This window comes from Lacerta agilis, chromosome 8 (assembly GCF_009819535.1).
Source record: "Lacerta agilis isolate rLacAgi1 chromosome 8, rLacAgi1.pri, whole genome shotgun sequence".
NCBI lineage: Eukaryota > Metazoa > Chordata > Lepidosauria > Squamata > Lacertidae > Lacerta > Lacerta agilis.
In genome coordinates this window covers 77,859,600-77,881,636 of record NC_046319.1, presented here as the reverse complement: position 1 = coordinate 77,881,636, position 22,037 = coordinate 77,859,600, and the positions used below count along the sequence as shown (strand labels likewise).

Here is a 22,037-nt window from a genome sequence, read left to right as displayed (position 1 = left end):
AGGGCCTTGTCCTGGAATTTATTTCAACTGGGATTTGTTCCAATATCTTAATAATAAAACTGTTTGAAGACTTTAAAACTGATCTCCCGCCTGGCCAGAGTTCTTGGATTTTTCATTTTTGACTTCTGTTGTGTACAACAGCATTCCCCCAACCTGGTGCCCTGCAGATAAAGGTAAAGGTAAAGGGACCCCTGACCGTTAGGTCCAGTTGTGTCCGACTCTGGGGTTGCGGCGCTCATCTTGCTTTACTGGCCGAGGGAGCCGGCGTACAGCTTCCGGGTCATGTGCCCAGCATGACTAAGCCGCTTCTGGCAAAACCAGAGCAGCACACGGAAACGCCGTTTACCTTCCCGCCGGAGCGGTACCTATTTATCTACTTGCACTTTTTGGTGTGCTTTCGAACTGCTAGGTTGGCAGGAGCTGGGACTGAGCAACGGGAGCTCACCCCGTCGTGGGGATTCGAACCGCCGACCTTCTGATCGGCAAGCCCGAGGCTCTGTGGTTTAGACCACAGCGCCACTTGAAAAGCCCTGTTGTGTACAACAGCGTTCCCCCAACCTGGTGCCCTGCAGATATAGAGCCCAAAACATCTGTCTCAAAGTCCTGTCCTGATGGTGTCTCTGAGAATGGTGATTCCAGCATCTCACAAGGTCTTCTCCCAGAGGGAAAAACAGGGGTAGTGATTCACCGAGGGTGCTTAAATCGGGTAAATTGAGATATCGAGGGACCTATGAAATAAATATACAGGTGTCTATAAATCTACAGGGATGGGGGGACGGGACGGACTAGCCTGTTCTCCCAAGCTAAGAAGGCCAGTTTTTTAAAATAATACCAAATCAAACTCGGCAACCACGAATGTTCTAATTCGTTAAAAATGGAGCTTCCGTTTCCCAAGAGAGGCTCGACGGTGAAAGTCCAATTGACAAATGGAAAGTCCAGTTGACAAATGGTTTCTGTGCAAACACACGTTTGTACCTTTGTACATTAAGGGAGGGAGGTGACTATTCCATTTCAAGCAGCCATTCGTCAATCTGGTGCCATCCAGATGTTTTGAACTACAACTCCCAACACCCCCAGCCAGCATCCTAAATATCTGGACAGCACCAGGTTGATGAAACGCTGGCTTCAACTTTCCCCCCTACATCCACACCTCATGTTTAAAGCACTATGACACCACTTTAAACTGTCACAGCTTCCCCCAAAGAATTCTGGGAGCTGTAGTTTGTTAAGGGTGCTCTTGTTAGGAGATTCCCACCCCCCACAAAAAAATATTCCCCCCGCAGAGCTACGATTCTCAGTCAATAATCGCCCTTCACAGAGAATTCTGGAAATTGTAGCTCTGGGAGGGGAAGTCTCCTAACAGACTCTCAGCGCCCTTAGCAAACTACAGTTCCCAGAATTCTTTGCGGGAAGCCATGATGGTTTAAAGTGGCATCACGGTGCTTTCAAGAGAGCCAGTGTGATGTAGTGGTTAAGAGCGGTAGACTCGTAATCTGGGGAACCGGGTTCGCGTCTCCGCTCCTCCACATGCAGCTGCTGGGTGACCTTGGGCTAGTCACACTTCTCTGAAGTTTCTCAGCCCCACTCACCTCACAAGGTGTTTGTTGTGGGGGAGGAAAGGAAAGGAGAATGTTAGCCGCTTTGAGACTCCTTCGGGTAGTGAAAAGCGGGATATCAAATCCAAACTCTTCTTCTTCTTCTTCAATGTGTGGTGTGAACATGGCCTAAGATGAAACAGGTCCGTTGGACGGATTCGGAGCAGCGGTTACGAGGCAGCTAACATCACACTGCGGCGAATTGATTGACACGGCAGCCTGCAGGGCTCACAGCCCAACAAATTGTGTGTGTGTGTGTTAGCTACACAAGTGCCTCCAAGCTTACATTGGCTCTCGCACCGCCACTGGTAACCACAGGGGCTCCGGCCAGGAAAATCTGAGTGTCGCGTCGACAGAGTAACTAGACCAGGAAAAGCTCTGTCCAAAAAGCATTCGGCCCAGGGGAACTGGGTGCTGTCTGCACCCTGAAGGAAAAGCCTTCAACAGATTGGACAAAATGGTGTAGTGGTTAAGAGCGGTAGACTCGTAATCCGGTGAACCGGGTTCACGTCCCCGCTCCTCCACGTGCAGCTGCTGGGTGACCTTGGGCTAGTCACACTTCTCTGAAGTCTCTCAGCCCCACTCACCTCACAGAGTGTTTGTTGTGGGGGAGGAAGGGAAAAGGAGAATGTTAGCCGCTTTGAGACTCCTTCGGGTAGTGATAAAGCGGGATATCAAATCCAAACTCTAGTATTTTGCTGGTGAAAAACAGGGGCAGGGAAACAGGCAGAGAGATACATCGGCACCTATGGGGCGAGGCAGGGGGACGGATGGACAAAGGGGCAGCCCCCCTCCCGAAAACCACAATCTCCAGACCACCATTTTTTTCAAAAGAGCAACTCCCTAGCAATGGCAAAACCCATACTCTCCAACATTTCTCCCATGAAAATAGGGATGTCCTATTCCATTATTATTATTATTATTATTATTATTATTATTATTCCCCACCCCGACTTACACACGTTCAGATGGATCGAGGATCGGATAATTCCATACCCTCCAACATTTCTCCAATGGAAACAGAAATGTCCTATGGAAAAGTGAGACTTTTTTGGGATCAAATAAGAAACCAGGACGGCTTCTGTAAATTCGGGGGGGGGGAGCTGTCCCTGGAAAATTGGGGGACTTGGAGGTTCTGAAAACCTGAGTCAGGAGGCAAAACGTACAGGCACTGTTATTCTCGATGTTGTTGTGTTGTTTTTTTAAAAGGCTATTCCACTCTCCCCCTTCAGTGTTCGCCTTTGCCCCCACCCCTGGAAAAAAATCTTGCAGATGGCCATGCAGAAATAGCAGAGGGGCAGGGCTGGGGTGGGTGGGCTTTGGGGGTCTGGCAGGCCCCCCCCCCATGAGATACATGCCTTGGCAGTTGCCCAGCAATGCGACTCCACCCATATCCACTGACTCTGTTGGCAAAGACTTGTCACAAGCTTTTAAGGAGTCCTGCTGGTGGTCTGTGTCCATTATCTGAACGACACACGGCGTAAGACAGGGGTCAGCAAACGTTTTCAGCAGGGGGCCTGTCCACTGTCCCTCAGACCTTATGGGGGAGCCGGACAATATTTTTTTGGGGGGAAATGAACGAGTCCCTGTGCCCCACAAATAACCCAGAGATGCATTTTAAATAAAAGCACACATTCTACTCATGTAAAAACAGGCTGATTCCTGGACCATCCGCGGGCCGTATTTAGAAGGCGATTGGGCCGGATCTGGCCCCCGGGCCTTAGTTTGCCTACCCATGGCGTAAGAGGACTGCAAAGTACGGTACCTTCGCTTTCAAAGTTTGTCAGTGTCCATTCTTGCTCAAATCTTTCTTTCCCCCCTTTCTTGACCCCCAAGAACGTAAGAAAAACCCGGCTGGATCCAGTGCCCTGGTCTGACAGTGGCCAAACAGATGCCTGTGGGGAACCCGCACGCAGGATCCAAGCAGCAGAGCCCTCTCCCCTCCTGCGGTTTCCAAGAACTGGGATTCAGAAGCAGAGCCATCGTGGCTGGTAGCCATTGATAAGATAGCTTCACTCCCATGAGCTTCGTTGGAAGTCTGTGCATTTAGGTATTAGGAGAGAGGGAGAAAACCTTTTCTCTGTCCACTCTCTGCATGCCACGCACCATTTCAGGTACTGAGAGCCAGTGTGGTGTAGTGGTTAAGAGCGGTAGTCTCATAATCTGGTGAACCGGGTTCGCTTCCCCGCTCCTCCACCTGCAGCTGCTGGGTGACCTTGGGCTAGTCACACTTCTTTGAAGTCTCTCAGCCCCACTCACCTCATAGAGTGTGAAGGGAAAGGAGAATGTTAGCCATTTTGAGACTCCTTCGGGTAGTGATAAGGCAGGATATCAAATCCAAACTCTTCTTCTTCTTCTTCTTCTTCTTCTTCTTCTTCTTCTTCTTCTTCTTCTTCTTCTTATTCGTCTTCTTCAGGTACGCCTAACATGACGGCTTTCCCTCGCCTTTTCTCTAAACTAAAACCTCCCAAACGCTGTAGCCTTTCTTCACAGGGGAGTCTCTCCATTGCCAGGATGACGGCCGACCTTCTACGAACTTTCCCCAGCATCCTTTTTGAGTGGAGGCGCCCAGAACAGTCCACAGAACACCAAACGCAGTTGCACCAACGATTCGTATCACGGCATACTCATACGAGAAGTCTCGTTTTCAATTCCTTCCTGATGGCACCTAGCACCGAATTTTCGGAATTTTCACACAATATAACCGCTCTGAAACCATCACAAGCGCAAATCGTCGTGAATGCACCGCAAAAGGATGTCCGGAAGGGCCCTAGGAGCCTGTCTTCAAGATGCTGCTAACCAGCAGCTCCCCAAGCCCAGCCCTTGGTTTTTTTTTTGCTAGTTAACAAGAAACTACACTCGATCTTAGCCCAAAGGCCGAGAAATCAGGATGTACTGGCTCGTTGGCTGGCAAGGCTGATCTTAAACCTGAATTGTGGGGTGTAACATAAGCAGTCAAGTACAGCACTTCCTGTTTGCCCAGAGTGGACACACAGGGGGATGTTACTCCAGCCAGGAGGACTTCCTGTCACACCTGGTCTGGAGCATCCTCCCCCTGCATGTGACCAGGTAGATGGATGTGACCCTGCGAGACTCCATAAAAGGGCTGTTCACGCAGCCACCTTCAATTCTTCTTAAATTTGTTCCGTCCTGAATGTATTTTGCCAGCCGCACACGGGCTCATTTCCCTACATGGGATGAACCCACTCTCTCCTCTGTAATTCCAAGCTAAAGTCTGCCTTCAGGGAACCTACTGTGAACTGAATGTGAGTAAACTTCTTGTCCTTACTTTTAAAAGAAGACTGTTGTCTCTTTATTCTTTTTGAGCGGGATAAGAGGGGAATTTGCCAGGAACAAACCCCAATCTCATGGGTCAGCAAACTTTTTCAGCAGGGGGCCGGGTCCACTGTCCCTCCGACCTTGTGGGGGGCCGGACTATATTTTGGAAAAAAATAATAATTAACGAATTCCTATGCCCCACAAATAACCCAGAGATGCATTTTAAATAAAAGGGCACATTCTACTCATGTAAAAACACGCTGATTCCCGGGCCGTCCGCGGGCCAGATTTAGAAGGCAATTGGGCCGGATCTGGCCCCCTGGTCCTTAGTTTGGCTACCCATGCCAAATCTGGACAAAGCCAGATTGGATGGCTGAAGTAAAGAGATTCAAATGAATCAACCAGCTTGATTCCTGCTATATACTTGGGAATGTACTCTGCTACTAGCCTGAGTGAGGAAGGATAAAATTTAATCCATATATCCTCTCCTACTATCCACACAACATTCCCACATTAATAACTGTTGATATATTATATACTATTGTTGTACTGTGTATAGACCACAATGAAGCTGTGTTTGAGTTATAAGAATGCCTTCCTAGGCACCAGCCTTTGGTTGGGAAATCAACCTCAAGGCACTGAATAAACCTCCGTCCCTTTCCTCTTAACTTGCCCTCCCCGGTCGCTGCATCAACACGATGATGCCATCGCCTGTCAGTCCCCGTTTTAAAAATAGACGCCGCCGACAGGGACGGCCGGCGGTCCCCAGGCTCGTAAAAAAATAATATTAAAACGAAATGATGCCTCAAAAACAATATTTTTCACACTCAGAAGAGCGAGCAGGTCTTAATGAGACCCCCGCAGGGAGGCGATAATTTGCCTCCCTGGTCAAACATCGTGACAGGATTTTGGACGGGCTCCTGAACCGAGATCGGGTGGCCCTGAACACAGGCCAATAAAACGCTTATGACGAGATGTGCCACTTCGACATGACCCGAGACAAACTTGACCAAACATCAGCAGGGGGACATATTCTCCAACGTTTCTCCGGTGAAAATAGGAACGTCCTATTTAACAACAGCCACAATAATATTAGTAATATTTATACCCTTCCCATCTGACTGGGTTGCCCCAGACACTTTGGGCGGCTTCCGACACATATAAAAACATAATAAAACAATATTTTAAAACTTCCCTACACAGGGCTTCCTTCAGATTATCTCCTTGGCTCAGAGGTCAGATAACTCCATGCCCTCCTCCAACATTTCTCTGAAGAGAGAGCAAAATAACAGAAAGGAGATTCCAGCTCAACAACCAGAAGGACTTTCTGACGGTAAGAGCTGTTCGACAGTTGAACGGACTCCCTCGGGAAGAGGTTTTTAAGCAGAGGTTGGAAGGCCGTCGGCCAGGGATGCTCTAGTTGAGATTCCGGCGTCGCAGGGGGTTGGACTGGATGACCCCTGGGGGTCCCTCGCAACTCTGCAACTCTATGATTACACAAAATGATATCGTTTGACTCAGGGGTCAGCAAACTTTTTCAGCAGGGGGCCGGTCCACTGTCCCTCAGATCTTGTGGGGGGCTGGGCTATATTTTGGAGGGAGAAAATGAACGAATTCCTGTGCCCCACAAATAAACCAGAGATGCATTTTAAATAAAAGGACACATTCTACTCATGTAAAAACACCAGGCAGGCACCACAAATAACCCAGAGATGCATTTTAAATAAAAGCACACATTCTACTCGTGTAAAAACACCAGGCAGGCCCCACAAATAACCCAGAGATGCATTTTAAATAAAAGGACACATTCTACTCATGTAAAAACACCAGGCAGGCCCCACAAATAACCCAGAGATGCATTTTAAATAAAAGCACACATTCTACTCATGTAAAAACACCAGCAGGCACCACAAATAACCCAGAGATGCATTTTAAATAAAAGCACACATTCTACTCGTGTAAAAACACCAGGCAGGCCCCACAAATAACCCAGAGATGCATTTTAAATAAAAGGACACATTCTACTCATGTAAAAACACGCTGATTGCTGGACCGTCCGAAGGGCGAATTGAGAAGGCGATTGGGCTGGATCTGGCCCCCGGGCCTTAGGCTGCCTACCCATGGTTTGAAGAAGAAGAAGAAGTTTGGATTTGATACCCCGCTTTATCACTACCCGAAGGAGTCTCAAAGCGGCTAACATTCTCCTTTCCCTTCCTCCCCCACAACAAACACTCTGTGAGGTGAGTGGGGCTGAGAGACTTCAGAGAAGTGCGACTAGCCCAAGGTCACCCAGCAGCTGCATGCGGAGGAGAGGAGACGCGAACCTGGTTCACCCGATTACAAGTCCACCGCTCTTAACCACTACACCACACTGGCTTGAAGCATATGGGATGCCGTAGGATTTAGACATGATGTTCGCTGACCCATAGGGCTTCTCTGCTTTCCTGGTCCCACGGACACCCCCACCCACCCCAGTCTGCCCCACTGAATCGGGCCAAGACACACACAAACGTCTTTCAGCTGTCAGGAGGAGTAATTTGTTAGCGCCTGCAGCAAACATGGCAAAAAGAGGCTTCTCTCGGAGCAAAAACTCTCTTGCCAGATTCAAAGCCTCATTGTGGGGCACCCTCCCTTGCTTCCCCCCGAGACGACAAAAGCCTTTGGTTAGAGAGGGAGCACGGCTCGGCGGCTTATGAAGGGGGCTTTATTTGAAAGAGGGGAAAGCCACAGGAAGGCAGCCAAAACACATCAGTCTTCTTTTATATATATATAAATATAATTATAAAAAAATATAAAATAATACAGGCCTCTAACAACCTGCACTCCACTCCCTGTCCCCCAGCCCCAACCGTACGGTTTCGGGGGAAATTTCTCGCAATAAAGCAGAGATGGGGGTTATTTGTTTTGGTTAGAACCACATATAAAAAGGGGTATCCAAAACAAATCATGCCTGAGGGGGGTGTCAGAAGATCACCCAGCCCAGCTGGTGCAAGTCGTTGCATAACATTTATTGTGGCCGAGGGGCAGGGAAGGCTGGACGAGTCCGATACCCAGAAAACAAGACACTTTCTTCATTTTAGGGGGGCTGTGATTCACACCACAAGTTTTTGGGAGTCAGGAGCGAGCCAGCAATAAATCACACCATGCAAGTTGGAGTTAAGTCTTTACGAGCAAGAACATGATCTGCACAGACTCGGAAGAGCGTCAGGCCTAATGGGCACAGCTCTCCCTGGTACGTCTCACCCCCATGGATCAGTTGCCGAGACTGAAAATACCTGCCGCCCCACAGCTGCTTAAGTCTCCTCCTTTCCAGAGCTTTCCCCAAGCAATCGGAGACGACGCCTGCCTGCATCCAACCGCCCTTTTCATGCCTCTTCTGGTTCTGGGAGACGAGGAGGGAGGGGAGTGTGTTGCAGCAGGACGGGGGGACACCCGTGTCTCTTCACCAACTGGACTCATCTCTGCCTCTTGGTCTCCCTCCTTTCCTGCTTCAGCTTCCGCCTCTTAATTCTGGACTTCTCTCTGCCACAGACTCTCCCTGCTCACTATGTCATGTTACCTTTTCAGCTTTCGACACCTCCTCTTCCCAGTCTTCCCCGTCTGACCATTCATGATCATCCCACCAACACCCCCTGGGTTCTCAGCCTTCTTCTCTCGGTGGTTCCTCAGCCGGTTCCCCAGTTGCATCCAACCTGTCTACTACAGAGTCTCTCCTAGTCAACCTAAAAATCCTGGAGATTAAACCTGGGACCTGCTGCAAGCAAAAAGGGTGCAGTTAGGATGGTGTTTGTTGCTCAAATGCAGAAGTTGGTACTGCAGCATCTGGAGCAGGGCTCCGCCCATCTCATTTTATCTCTGTTTCTCATTTTTCCAGTCCGTTCTCCACATTTCCACAACAGTTTAGGCTTAAAAAAAAATCTCATGAAAATTCACCAGCATTTTAGTGTGAATTTCCCTCCAACATGTGTTCTTCTATGCAATTTTACATAGAGGACACTTTTCTCCGTTTTAGGGTAATGCAAAGCTGTGTCCTAATTTCCAGTAACGTGTGCACTTTTTAGCATGCTTTACTCTAACAAATGCCCCCTCCCTCTTTTTTTACACAGGATCTGTCTAGTCCAGGGGTAGGCAACCTAATGCCCGGGGGCCGGATGCGGCCCAATCACCTTCTCAATCTGGCCAGCGGACGGTCCGGGAATCAGCGTGTTCTTACATGAGTAGAATGTGTCCTTTTATTTAAAATGCATCTCTGGGTTATTTGTGGGGCCTGCCTGGTGTTTTTACATGAGTAGAATGTGTCCTTTTTATTTAAAATGCATCTCTGGGTTATTTGTGGGGCCTTCCTGGTGTTTTTACAGGAGTAGAATGTGTGCTTTTATTTAAACTGCATCTCTGGGTTATTTGCGGGGCCTGCCTGGTGTTTTTACATGAGTAGAATGTGTCCTTTTATTTAAAATGCATCTCTGGGTTATTTGTGGGGCCTGCCTGGTGTTTTTACACGAGTAGAATGTGTCCTTTTATTTAAAATGCATCTCTGGGTTATTTGTGGGGCATAGGAATTCGTTCATTTTTATTTTCCCCCCCAAAATATAGGCCGGCCCACCACATGGTCTGAGGGATGGTGGACCGGCCCACGGCTGAAAAAGGTTGCTGACCCCTGGTCTAGAGGGCTGAACTGCAAACCGTGGAGAAGGGCGAATTCCCGAGGGAGGCCTGCGTTTCCCTTGGCGCACTGTTTCGGAGAGCGCAGATTAGCTTCTGGTTCAGGTTCGGGTGCCAAATGGATCCAACTTCTTCCCCACCCCTCACCTCTCCAAAACTAAGTAGTGCTGAAGAACAAAACTTCCCACAGCAACAGTGCCAGGTAGCAGAAATCAGTGGGTGGGTTGCATTCCCACCCCCCTTTCTCCCTCAACACAGGTGTGCAACCCTCAGGCGCTCTCTGCTTCCTCTGATGATGGGAACTTGGAACGAAAAACCAGCTCTCCTTTCGACGTGTCCTTACACCTCCCTCTCTACTCCTTTTCTAATTCATTTTTTGGCTGCCTGGGGTTTTGCTCCTTTTAAAAATATATTTACGAAGGCTTTGGGCCGAGCTGCCAAATTCCTACACAAAAATTCTTCTGCCTAAAGAAGCTCTCTCCCCCCACCCCTGTCCCACAAAAGGGAGCTCACAAGTCTGGAAACAAACAGGAGGGAATCCCGTTGCGGGCGAGAGGCCGCAAGATCGCCAGGCTTCTTTGTTACTTTTCCGTTTGTGCTTACGACAAAACGGCCTTAAAAGAACGGCGCCGGCGCGGCGAGATCGCTTCTGAAACCGCTTCTCAATTCCAGCTGCTGGAGAGAGCCTTGAGATCCTTAAGGGCAGGACTTTGGGGGCAGAAGACCAGGGTCCCGCTCGGTTGAACTGGCAGGATACCCCTACCAAAAAAAACAACAACCACCCATGGGTTACCAAATTGTACGCATTACTGTCTGAACAGGAGACCTCGAATAGGACAGCTCAGTCCACAGTTTTGACATTGCCTGTCAGAAACTGAACAGATCCTCCGAGCTAGCCAAGCCAGTGGCCAGGGATCATAGAATCCTAGAGTTGGAAGAGACCCCAAGGGCCATCCAGTCCAACCCCCTGCCAAGCAGGAAACACCATCAAAGCATTCCTGACAGATGGTTGTCAAGCCTCCGCTTAAAGACCTCCAAAGAAGGAGACTCCACCACACTCCTTGGCAGCAAATTCCACTGTCCAACAGCTCTCACTGTCAGGAAGTTCTTCCTAATGTTTAGGTGGAATCTTCTTTCTTGTAGTTTGAATCCATTGCCCCGTGTCCGCTTCTCTGGAGCAGCAGAAAACAACCTTTCACCCTCCTCTATATGACATCCTTTTATATATTTGAACATGGCTATCATATCACATGGCAGAAAGTGAGGAGGAATTGAAGAACCTTTTAATGAGGGTGAAAGAGGAAAGCGCAAAATATGGTCTGAAGCTCAACATCAAAAAAACTAAGATCATGGCCACTGGTCCCATCACCTCCTGGCAAATAGAAGGGGAAGAAATGGAGGCAGTGAGAGATTTCACTTTCTTGGGTTCCATGATCACTGCAGATGGTGACAGCAGTCACGAAATTAGAAGACGCCTGCTTCTTGGGAGAAAAGCAATGACAAACCTAGACAGCATCTTAAAAAGCAAAGACATCACCTTGCCAACAAAGGTCCGTATAGTTAAAGCTATGGTTTTCCCAGTAGTGATGTATGGAAGTGAGAGCTGGACCATCAAGAAGGCTGATCGCCGAAGAATTGATGCTTTTGAATTATGGTGCTGGAGGAGACTCTTGAGAGTCCCATGGACTGCAAGAAGATCAAACCTATCCATTCTCAAGGAAATCGGCCCTGAGTGCTCACTAGAAGGACAGATCCTGAAGTTGAGGCTCCAGTACTTTGGCCACCTCATGAGAAGAGAAGACTCCCTGGAAAAGACCCTGATGTTGGGAAAGATGGAGGGCACAAGGAGAAGGGGACGACAAAGGATGAGATGGTTGGACAGTATTCTCGAAGCTACTAACATGAGTTTGGCCAAACTGCGGGAGGCAGTGAATGATAGGCGTGCCTGGCGTGCTCTGGTCCATGGGGTCACGAAGAGTCGGACACGACTGAACGACTGAACAACAACAACAACATCATATCACCCCTTAACCTTCTCTTCTCCAGGCTAAACATACCCAGCTCCCTAAGCCGTTCCTCATAAGGCATCGTTTCCAGGCCTTGGACCATTTTGGTTGCCCTCCTCTGGACACGTTCCAGCTTGTCAGTATCCTTCTTGAACTGTGGTGCCCAGAACTGGACACAGTCTTCCAGGTGAGGTCTGACCAGAGCAGAATATAGTGGTACTATTACCTCCCTTGATCTAGATGCTATACTTATATTGATGCAGCCCAGAATTGCATTGGCTTTTTTAGCTGCTGCATCACACTGTTGACTCATGTCAAGTTTGTAGTCTACCAAGACTCCTAGAACCTTTTCACATGTACTGCTCTCAAGCCAGGTGTCACCCATCCTGTATTTGTGCCTTTCATTTTTTTTTGCCCAAGTGTAGTACTTTGCATTTCTCCCTGTTAAAGTTCATCTTGTTTGCTCTATAGGGACGATGGTTGTTGTAGTCCTGTGATATACAGAGGGTACCACAATGGGTAAACTTTCCTTAAAACTAGGGACTCACATGCCCTATGCACTTACAGCTGTCTCATACCATTGAATCTCAACTGTGATGCTACTTACGCTGAGACTGGGAGTGGGAGTTTAAGTTGGTAGAGCGTGAGACTTTTAACCTCAGGGTCCTGGGTTCAAGTCCCACGTGTCAGGGACTGGCTGGATACAGAGGAGTGGTAGGAGGAGCTGGATGTTGAACCCCCAAGCAAATAAGACTCAGAGACCATGGATCGACGGTGGGACGAGTCAGCAGAGGGAGTAGCCTGGGAATAGGAGGCGTCGGAAGCTGAGATGGTAACAGGTCTAGGAGGTGTCTGGACATATCTGGATTACTGCAGCCGCAAGCAGCTTCCGAGCGGAAATCGGGAAAATCCGGACGTACGGCAGTGTCGTTTCTGACGATTATTTCCATCCGGATTTCCACTTTTTGAAATACGGCAACCGTACTGGTGTCAATCAAAAGGTGATGGACCGAGGTGGCGACTATAGAACACTGAGGAACGAATATTCCAAAGAGTCTCATTGGCTGTAGCTGAGTGATGTTGGATATAAAAATGTCTTGAGGGATAGCTCAGTTGGTAGAACACGAGACTCTTAACCTCAGGGTCGTGGGTTTGAGCCCCAAGTTGAGAAAAATATTCCGGCATTGCAGGGGGGGTTGGACTAGATGCTCCTTGTGGTCCCTTCCAATTCTGCAATTCTATGATTATGTATACACAAATCACAGCTGAATTAAAAGAGGGGGTTATATTTGGAACTCATTTTGTGCGCAAAGGTCGGTAGAAGTTGTTGTTGCTGTTGTCAGTAGTAGTAGTTGTAGTTAACTCCCAAGGAGGCTTACCTGCTTCTCCCCTCCGGATTTTATCCTCACAACAACCCTGTGAGCAGGGAGAGTCTGTGGCAGAGAGAAGTCCAGAATCAGAGGCAGAAGCGGAGGCCAAGAGGCAGAAATGAGTAGAAAGTAATGGGTGTCTCCATCTTCTGCTGCATCAAGCTCCCCTCCTTCCTGGTCTCCCAGGACCAGGAGAGGCATGAAAAGGGCAGAGGAGAGATTGGCTGCACGCAGGTGCAGTCTCCGATTGCTTGCGGGGGGAAATCCTGAAGAGGAGGGGACTTCAGTGGGGAGAGCCAGGGACCTTCAGTCTCAGCAACTGCGTCATGGAAGCAACACCGGCCAGAGATGAGTTACTGTGCTCCTTGGGCCTGACCCTCCTGTGTTTGCTAATAAAGAGTTAACTCCAGGTTGCTCGCTGTGATTTATTGCTGGCTGGCTCCTGTCGCAGATGCCCCAATGGGAAGCCCGACAACAGCACCTGAGCTCAACACCGCTTTCCCTACTTCTGAATCCCCAGCAAGCAGCTGGCATTCAGAGGTCTTCTCTTGACTCTCCCGACCGGGCAAAAGAGGACCATTGCGCTGCCAGGGTTCTCCTCTACATCCCCATCAGGGTCTGGTGCTGCGGAAGATGCAGCCGCCGCTGGTCTCCTTGGTCCGGGAGCCCTCCCCGACTCCAGGGTCGTGCTCATGGGCCAACTGTGTGTCCTCCTGGCTCAGGAATAGGTCACGCTTTCACATGCTGTGAAACACAGGCCGCCCGCGGCTGCCAAACGGGGAACGACCGACGTCCATATTTAGTTCCCGGTGGTTGCCTGCAGGAGCTAATTTTACTCTGCCCTGGCAGGGCCAAGCCCCTTGGGGGCTGATGTCATCCCCTCTCCAGGGACTTAAAAAAAGATCAGTATTAGTCAGCTGGAAAGCCAGCCAACAGGACCCACAGATCAATAGCCTTCTCGTCCCCGCACCTCGCTCGGACGTGACAGATGGAGGGTTGGGAAGAGATCTCGGGGCCTGCACAGGGAGGGTGGATTTGATGGGAATCACCCCAACCCAAATTTTAAAGGAGGGGGACTTCTGGATCAGTTCCTGGCTTGTGTCTCCGGGGTGGAGATTGTGAGGCATACCAGTGTTTTTCAACCACTGTTCCGTGGCACACTAGTGTGCCACGAGATGTTGCCTGGTGTGCCGTGGGAAAAATTGAAAAATTACTTTATATATAGTCAATATAGGCACAGAGTTAATTTTTTTAACATTTTCTAATGGTGGTGTGCCTCGTGATTTTTTTCATGAAACAAGTGTGTCTTTGCCCAAAAAAGGTTGAAAAACACTGAGGCATACGACTTGGGCACAGTCTGCAGGAAAGCACCTGCGACTTTAAACAGTAGCGGCCTCCCCCAAATAATTATGGGAGCTGTAGTTTGGCAAGGGCGCCGAGAGTCGCCCCTTCCCCGTTCCCCTCACAGAGCTACAATTCTCTGGGAAGATGGAATGGCTGTTAAACCGCTCTGGGAACTGTAGCTCTGGGAGGGCAATAGGGGTCTCCTAACCACTCTCAGCGCCCTTTAAAAAACTACAGCTCCCAAGATTCTTTAAATGTACAGTGTATTATGTGACTTTCTACCGCAGTCTAGGCTCCTCTGAAGGAAGCTGGGTCTGAAGAGAAGCACCTGAAATGTGGTCAGAGGAGCAGGAATCTGCTCCCCACCACCCACAAAACAAAACAAAATCATTCAGATATTGTTAATCATCTTCATCAACAGACGCACAACCCTCCGCTTATTGGGTTGTCTTTTCATTTTCATTTTTATTATGTATTTTGTGGTATTGTCATTTTATTTTGAGATCTACAGGTATAGGGCGGCATACAAAATTTACTTAATAATAAAAAATTATTAAATTTGTATAGTGCCCCTCATCAGCAGATCTCAGGGCGGTTCACAACCATGAAGGGGGCAGGTATTTGAATATACACCCCCATAAAGCTTGGCTCGCCTAACGGGAGGGTTGTATTCCAATGGATCTGCTCCGAGTCGGACAGAGGTTGGCCACAACCCTTATAACCTACATTTCAACGCTGCGGGGAGGAGGAGGGAAGCGGGGAGAAGGCAGGTGCAAGGCTAATGGGAAGGGTATGCCCAAATGGGCCGGGTGGGTTTTTCTTTTTAGAAGGGCTAGAAAGGGTCGAGGAGGAGAGATTCAGAGTGGCATAGTGGCATCTCTGGGTTGTGGGTTCAAGCCCCATGTTGAGCAAAAGATCCCTGCATTGCAGGGGGGGCTGGACTTGATGACCCTCATGGTCCCTTCCGACTCTGCAATTCTATGAAAGGATTAGGAGAGTGGTGGAGAGGCCATACTGGGTTCTGGGGAGGTAGGACAGAGTTTCGGCCCATTGGCACATCAGGGAAGAATCAAAGTAGAGCGCCTTGCAAGAGCTCAACTGCTCCATCAGCTAATACAAGCTTCGCAAGAGGTCAGCTGCCCATCCAAGGCCAGAACTTTGCAAACAGTGCAGAAGACAGCAGCAGCAGCAGCAGATTGAAAGTTGTGAATCGGCCTTGGCACATGCAGGAACAAAATGTCACAGTGTCCCTGGCACATGTAAACAGGCAAGCAAAGCCTGTTGTCTTTGTCTACAGATGCCCAGATAAACACAGCGAAGGAATAATCATCATTGCCCCGACTGGCAAACCTCCCACCACCACCACAACAACAATAATTAAAAGGCTTTGCCATAGGCACGGAGGAAAGTCTGTGGCAAAGAGCCCAGCCCTAACGGCAGGTGTGGGGAACCTTTGGCCTTCCTGATGCTACTGGACTACAACTCCCATCAGCCCCAGCAAGCACAGCCAACAGCCAGGGATGATGGGAGTTGTAGTTTGACACCATCCGGAGGGCCAGAGATTCCTCACGCTTGCCTAAGTACCTGAGAACAGGCCAGCTGGGTCAGGTTAAAGATCCATGTGGACCAGCGACTTGCTTCTCACCTAGCCGAGTGGGTCTCTCTCTGTTTTGTGTACATGATAAAAAGAAGTAATAGCAGTAACCCAAAGGGTGCCCCCTAGGAAGCTCACCATGTTGAAAGAGTAGTCCTTTCCCACTGCTTTCTCCCAGCAGCCAGCATTTCGTGGTATACTGCTCCTGAATGTGGAGATTCAATACAGTCGCCGTGACTGATAGCCATTGATAAACCATTAGCTGCAAGGTGTGGCCTTAAGGCCACAGGAGGACCTCACCTTGCAGGAGCTAAGTAGGCCTAGACCTGGTCAGTGCCTGGATAAGGTGGCTGTCAGAGGTTCTGTGACAGAAGAAAGGCAGCGCGGTGTAGTGGTTAGAACACTGGACATGGGCCTGGGAGATCAGGGTTCAGAGCCACACACAACATAACTATAAGTGCTTCTTGGAACGAAGATGTGTTTTTGTTAATGCAGTACTGACGTATTTGTTAGTGCTGGTGATGAATTCTGCACTGCAGGGGGTTGGACTAGATGACCCCCGGGTCCCTTCCAACTCTACAATTCTATGATTCTAGAATAATAATAAAAACAATAAGGGGAACTCAGCCACGAAGCTCCTAAGCATACCCTCCAACATTTCTCCGATGAAAATAGGGAGGTCCCATTCCATAATGATATTTGTTACTATTTATAACCGACACATCTTACTGGGTTGCCCCAGCCACTCTGGGCAGCTTCCAACATATATAGAAACATTATAAAACATTAAGCATTTTTTAAAAAAATCTTTCCTATACAGGACTGCCTTCAGACGGCTCAGGGGTCGGATAACTCTGTACCCTCCAACATTTCTCCAACGAAAATAGGGACGTCCTAAGGAAAATTCTGGGATCAAATCAGAAAACCAGGATGGCTTCTATAAATCAGGGGCGTCCCTGGAAAATAGGGACATTTGGAAGTTCTGTATGGGGTGACTTTGGGTCAGTCACAGCCTCTCAGCCTAACCTACTTCGCAAGTTTGTTGTCTCGGAGGCGCGGAACCACAAACACCACCTTGAGTTCATCAAATGAACAAAACACCAGTTTTTTTATATAAACCTGTTTTATTGGGTTTTATGCTGGACGCGGGTGTGGTGCTGTGGGTTAAACCACTGAGCCTAGGGCTTGTCGACCAGAAGGTCGGCGGTTCGAATCCCGGTTGCTCGGTCCCAGCTCCTGCCAACCTAGCAGTTCGAAAGCACATCAAAGTGCAAGTAGATAAATAGGTACCACTCCGGCGGGAAGGTAAACGGCGTTTCCGTGCGCTGCTCAGGTTCGCCAGAAGCGGCTTAGTCATGCTGGCCACATGACCCGGAAGCTGTATGCCGGCTCCCTCTGCCAATAAAGCGAGATGAGCGCCGCAACCCCAGAGTCGGACACGACTGGACGTAATAGTCAGGAGTCCCTTTACGCTGTACATCTGCTTTTACAATGCCGCTATATTGCATCTACCTCACAGGGTTGTTGTGGGGATCAAATAGGGAAGGGAAGTACCAGGTACACCACCTTGAGGAAAAGATGGCATATAAATGTATGAAATCAATAAATAAGGGGTGATATGGTAGCCATGTTCAAATATATCAAAGGATGTCATATAGAGGAGGGAGAAAGGTTGTTTTCTGCTGCTCCAGAGAAGCGGACACAGGGCAATGGATTCAAACTACAAGAAAGAAGATTCCACCTAAACATTAGGAAGAACTTCCTGACAGTAAGAGCTGTTCGACAGTGGAATTTGCTACCAAGGAGTGTGGTGGAGTCTCCTTCTTTGGAGGTTTTTAAGCAGAGGCTTGACAGCCATCTGTCAGGAATGCTTTGATGGTGTTTCCTGCTTGGCAGGGGGTTGGACTGGATAGCCCTTGTGGTCTCTTCCAACTCTAGGATTCTATGATTCTATGAACTGTGCCAAATCAATTTCAGTGGATGCAGTCCAAGCGTGATGACCGTAATCCTAACTCCAGAGACCTTTGGAAACCTCGGCCTTATCAGCGCCCAAGGCTGAGGAAACTCAGAAGAGAAGTCGGACTGACCCAAATACCATGGAAAAGCAACGACAAGCAAAAGCTGTACCAGGTGAATTTCCGCCTGCCCCGCAGCTGTTCGAGAGACCTGCTAACAAACCAAGGTGCAAAACTGCTGAGCCCAGACAGCAAAAGTCTGCTGTGTTGACACGATTGTACCCCCTAAGTCCAAACCGCTGCCCGCCTTTTCTACAAGATCATCTCGGCTTCTCAAAAGGGACATTCATTCTTCGGGTGTCTGTGGTCTCGGAAAGCTAAGGAACGCGGCAGGCCAAAACCTCAGCCCTCCTGCTAAGAAGAGGCGAGTTAAGATCTTGCTGTCAGGACCAAGCCAATACAAGAGCAGCTCATGCTTGCAAAGTGATTTTTGGCCAGTTGGGTAAAAACCACCAGAGTTGCAACCCTCAGCGGACGCCAAGCTCCAAACCAGATTTTACAAAAACTACTTGACTGGAGGCAGTTAGAGGAAGTCTCCAGAAAGGAGTTCTGCACCACCAAAATGAACGTGCAAATTTCAGAAGAGAAACCACCAAAAAATAAAATTAAAAAAATAAAACCAGGACACAACTGCTTTGTTTCGTCAGGCATTCTGGCTTTCCAGCCGCAGTGTGAGAATCTCCCTAGGTGTATGTGTGTATATTATAAAAACAAAATGTTAGCTCTACGGCTTTCTGCAGCCTCTGGGAAGGAAAGATTTGCAGAGAGCAAAAACACTTTGCATTAGGGGTTCTGTACCTTGTGGATTGTAAACTGGAGTTAAGCCAAAATAAACCAAATGCCGTGCCAAGCATTGATCACCGTAACTTCTCTCTATTTTTTTTAAAAAAAATAAAACACCCACATTTGACATTTTAGGTGCCGTGGCATCCAAACCTTCACGAATCCGCGTCATATCTGCCACAGAGCCAAAACCAGGAAGATGTCAATCTCAGTTGCTGATAAATTCCCCCTACCCTAATCCCACAGAGTGAGGATGTTGTCAGTTTAGGTGCATTTATTTGTTAGATATCGGCAGCTGCTGTTCTGAGCCGTTTCGCGAGCTCTTAAACTTGGCTGCAAGTCACACAGAGGCTCCCCTAAGTCAGGCAACCAACAAATGAAATAACAATAACAATATTAATGTTACCAATAATAGTAATACAAGTAAGAGGTCTCAATGAACCTTTCGCTTCTGGAGACTCCCCTGTGTTAGGCAACTAATAACTTCAATAATAAATAGCATTAAGAACGGTGATAATATAAGGAAGAGGACCAGCAAAATTTTTGCTTGATGGCGAATAGCCCAGAGACTCCCCACCCCCACCCCCGTGTTAGGCAACTACTAAGTTAAATAATTGTGGTGCAGCAATAAAATAAGTCTAGCCCATTTGCAGAGCTAAGCAGGACCCGGTATGGTTTCAAACTGGATGGGAGACCACGTGTTGAGATACTTGTATTGCCGGGGGTTGGGCTAGAGGACCCTCGGGTGTCCCTTCCAACTCTACAGTTCTATGATTCTAACAATATAAGCAAAAGGGTGAGTGCGTTTTTCACTCAAGGGCAGTGCATTTCCCCTTAAAAACAACAACAACCACACACCCTTAAATCCCACTATGGCCATTAATAGAGGAATTTCGTTGTTTCCTGCAAGGGGACAATGACAATGAAGATTTATTCCATCATAATAACACATTTGTTGTCTCTTTTTTTGCCCCAGTATTCCTGAAGCCGCGGCTTTCGGAAACCGTCCTCCAAACTTTACGCAAGACTTTTGGTTCTGGAATAAGCCCCATGTGCCGATCTCCCCATCCTCCAAAAACACACAGACACACAGACACACCACACACTACGACCTTCCCCATCGCTCTCTTGGCTTGTTCGCGCCCCAAAAAGATCCCCCTTACCGGCGAGGTGTCCAAACGGAAAGGTGTCACCGCCGCCACAGCCAGCAGCCAAAGCAGCAGCAGCTCCGGGACAAGGCGCGGCCGGGGGGGGCGCGCACAGCGCATGGTGGGGCCGAGCGGGGCTGCCGGACTCGCCCTTTCCTCGGCGGGGGCCACTGGACGCTGCGGGCGCGCTGCATGGAGGTTTTATAAAGCGGCGGGGATGCCAGCCCTACCTCCGCCTGTCCTTGCACTTTCCCCTAAGGTGGTCCAAACCACGTGGACCCAGAACAGCTGGGGAGGCGCCACGCCCCCTGCCGAGGGAAGAGCAGCCCCGCCTCTCTTCCCATATGGAGGCTCCCGGGTCCCGGGAAGAAAGTTTACAGCGTTGGGTCCCCCCCACCCCCGTTCAGAGGAAAGGCGACACGGAATCAAAGACTTGGAGAGTCCCCTCAATGGATTCTGGAAACTTAATTTACTGTATTCCGGGTGCTGAGAGTTCTTAAGGGAGGCCTTCTTCCCAGAGCTACAGTTCCTAGCAGCCTGAGCAAACTACGGTTCCCACGATTCTCCTTTTTGGGGTGGGGTGGGCAGACACAGCTGTTGAAGTGCCATGAGATTGGTTTAAATATGTGGTGTGTATGTGTGTATATTATATATAAACAAACACATTCTAAAACATTTTAAGCCATTCTAAAAATAGCAACGGTTAAAAACAGCTAAAGCTGTTAAAAACGCTCTGAAAACAGTTTCAGTTAAAAACATTCGGAAAGTGGTTTTGGTTAAAAAGACGTGACCTAGTAAGGTACGGAAAGATGTGGTGGCATTGTGCCCCCCCCCCAGCCACCTATTGAAACCTCTTTTGTTGACCACCAGCATTACGCTTCCCATTTCTAAGTTCGGAATAGAGTAGTTGCTTTGGAAGATGATAATCAGGCATCCAAACAACATGACCAGTCCAACAAAATTGATGTTGAAGAATCATCGCTTCGACACTTGTGATCTTTGCTTCTTCCAGTACACTGGCATTAGTTCGCCAGTCTTCCCAAGTGATACGTAAAAAAAATTGGAGACACCGTTGACTGAGCATGGTCCTTGGGGATCCTTCCATCTTCCCTTCTGTGGACATGGATAAACCAGCATAGACGTCGCTGAGACAGGAGTGCGAAGATGTTGTGAATGTGCACATATTTGTTTGAGACTCCGTTCTGCCTTGTGATGCCCAAAATCTTCCTGATGTTACACATGTGGAAGGCTTTGATGGTTTTAAGTTGCCCATTCCACAAAGCGGTGTGCTCAGCACACAAACCTGCCACAGCTTCATCTTAGTATTGGATATTAGCGTCCTAAGGTAAAGGTAAAGGGACCCCTGACCATTAGGTCCAGTCGCGGACGACTCTGGGGTTGCGGCGCTCATCTCGCTTTATTGGCTGAGGGAGCCGGCGTACATGTGCCTAGCATGACTAAGCCGCTTCTGGCGAACCAGAGCAGCACACGGAAATGCCGTTTACCTTCCCGCCAGAGCGGTACCTATTTATCTACTTGCACTTCATGCTTTCGAACTGCTAGGTTGGCAGGAGCTGAGACCGAAAAATGGGAGCTCACCCTGTCGTTGGGATTCGAACCGCCGACCTTCTGATCGGCAAGCCCTAGGCTCAGTGGTTTACAGTTAGACCACAGCGCCACCCGGGTCCTACGTGCCATAAATAAACAACAACAAGCACCCAAATGAGATTGGTAAGAGGAACAGGGAGTGTCCATGAGCCCCATCTAGTGACCATTGAGCATGTAGCAGACGCTTCCTTCTCTCTCACACACACCATCCTCCATTGGGGGGGGGGGAAGTGGCATGGGGGGGCCAAGCTGTTTCTAAGGTCCCTGCCCAGCAACCAGCTTTGCAAGAGAGCACCTCACCAAACAGTAGCATAGTCCCTTCATGGCAGTCCCAGGCACACCCCTTCTAAGATTATATAACAATAATCTTATGCAATAATAATAATAATAATAATAATAATAATAATAATAATAATAATAATTCATCATGCATTGCAGCAATCAGTCCAGATAGATCTTCTATTTTGTCTGCACGTACACTGGCAAATGATTTGGAGTGTTTCAGTATCTTTTTCCGGAGTGACTTAAATAACAGAATGTGCACACTTTTGAAGCAGAAGCCCCTTGTGTTTTGTGTCCCTAAATGTTTAGCTTTCGGAGCATATGGAGGCTAGGAAGTCCACCTTTCGTGCT

At 48.6% G+C, this 22,037-nt stretch overlaps 1 protein-coding gene across 3 annotated transcripts in view; it reads right to left on the bottom strand.

Annotated features, from left to right (window-relative positions):
• The window catches only part of LOC117051792 (SPARC-related modular calcium-binding protein 1-like), a 54,000-nt gene extending 33,905 nt beyond the window's left edge, over nucleotides 1-20,095 (bottom strand). Inside the window, exon 1 of one of the 3 annotated variants that reach the window (XM_033158457.1) lies at nucleotides 19,812-20,095. In XM_033158457.1, the coding sequence (XP_033014348.1) occupies nucleotides 19,812-19,916 (105 nt within the window). In that variant the 5' untranslated portion in view covers nucleotides 19,917-20,095. The remainder of the gene's footprint in view (nucleotides 1-19,811) is intronic. The other 2 variants (XM_033158459.1, XM_033158458.1) reach the window with 2 other exon arrangements.
• Nucleotides 20,096-22,037: the final 1,942 nt, after the last annotated feature.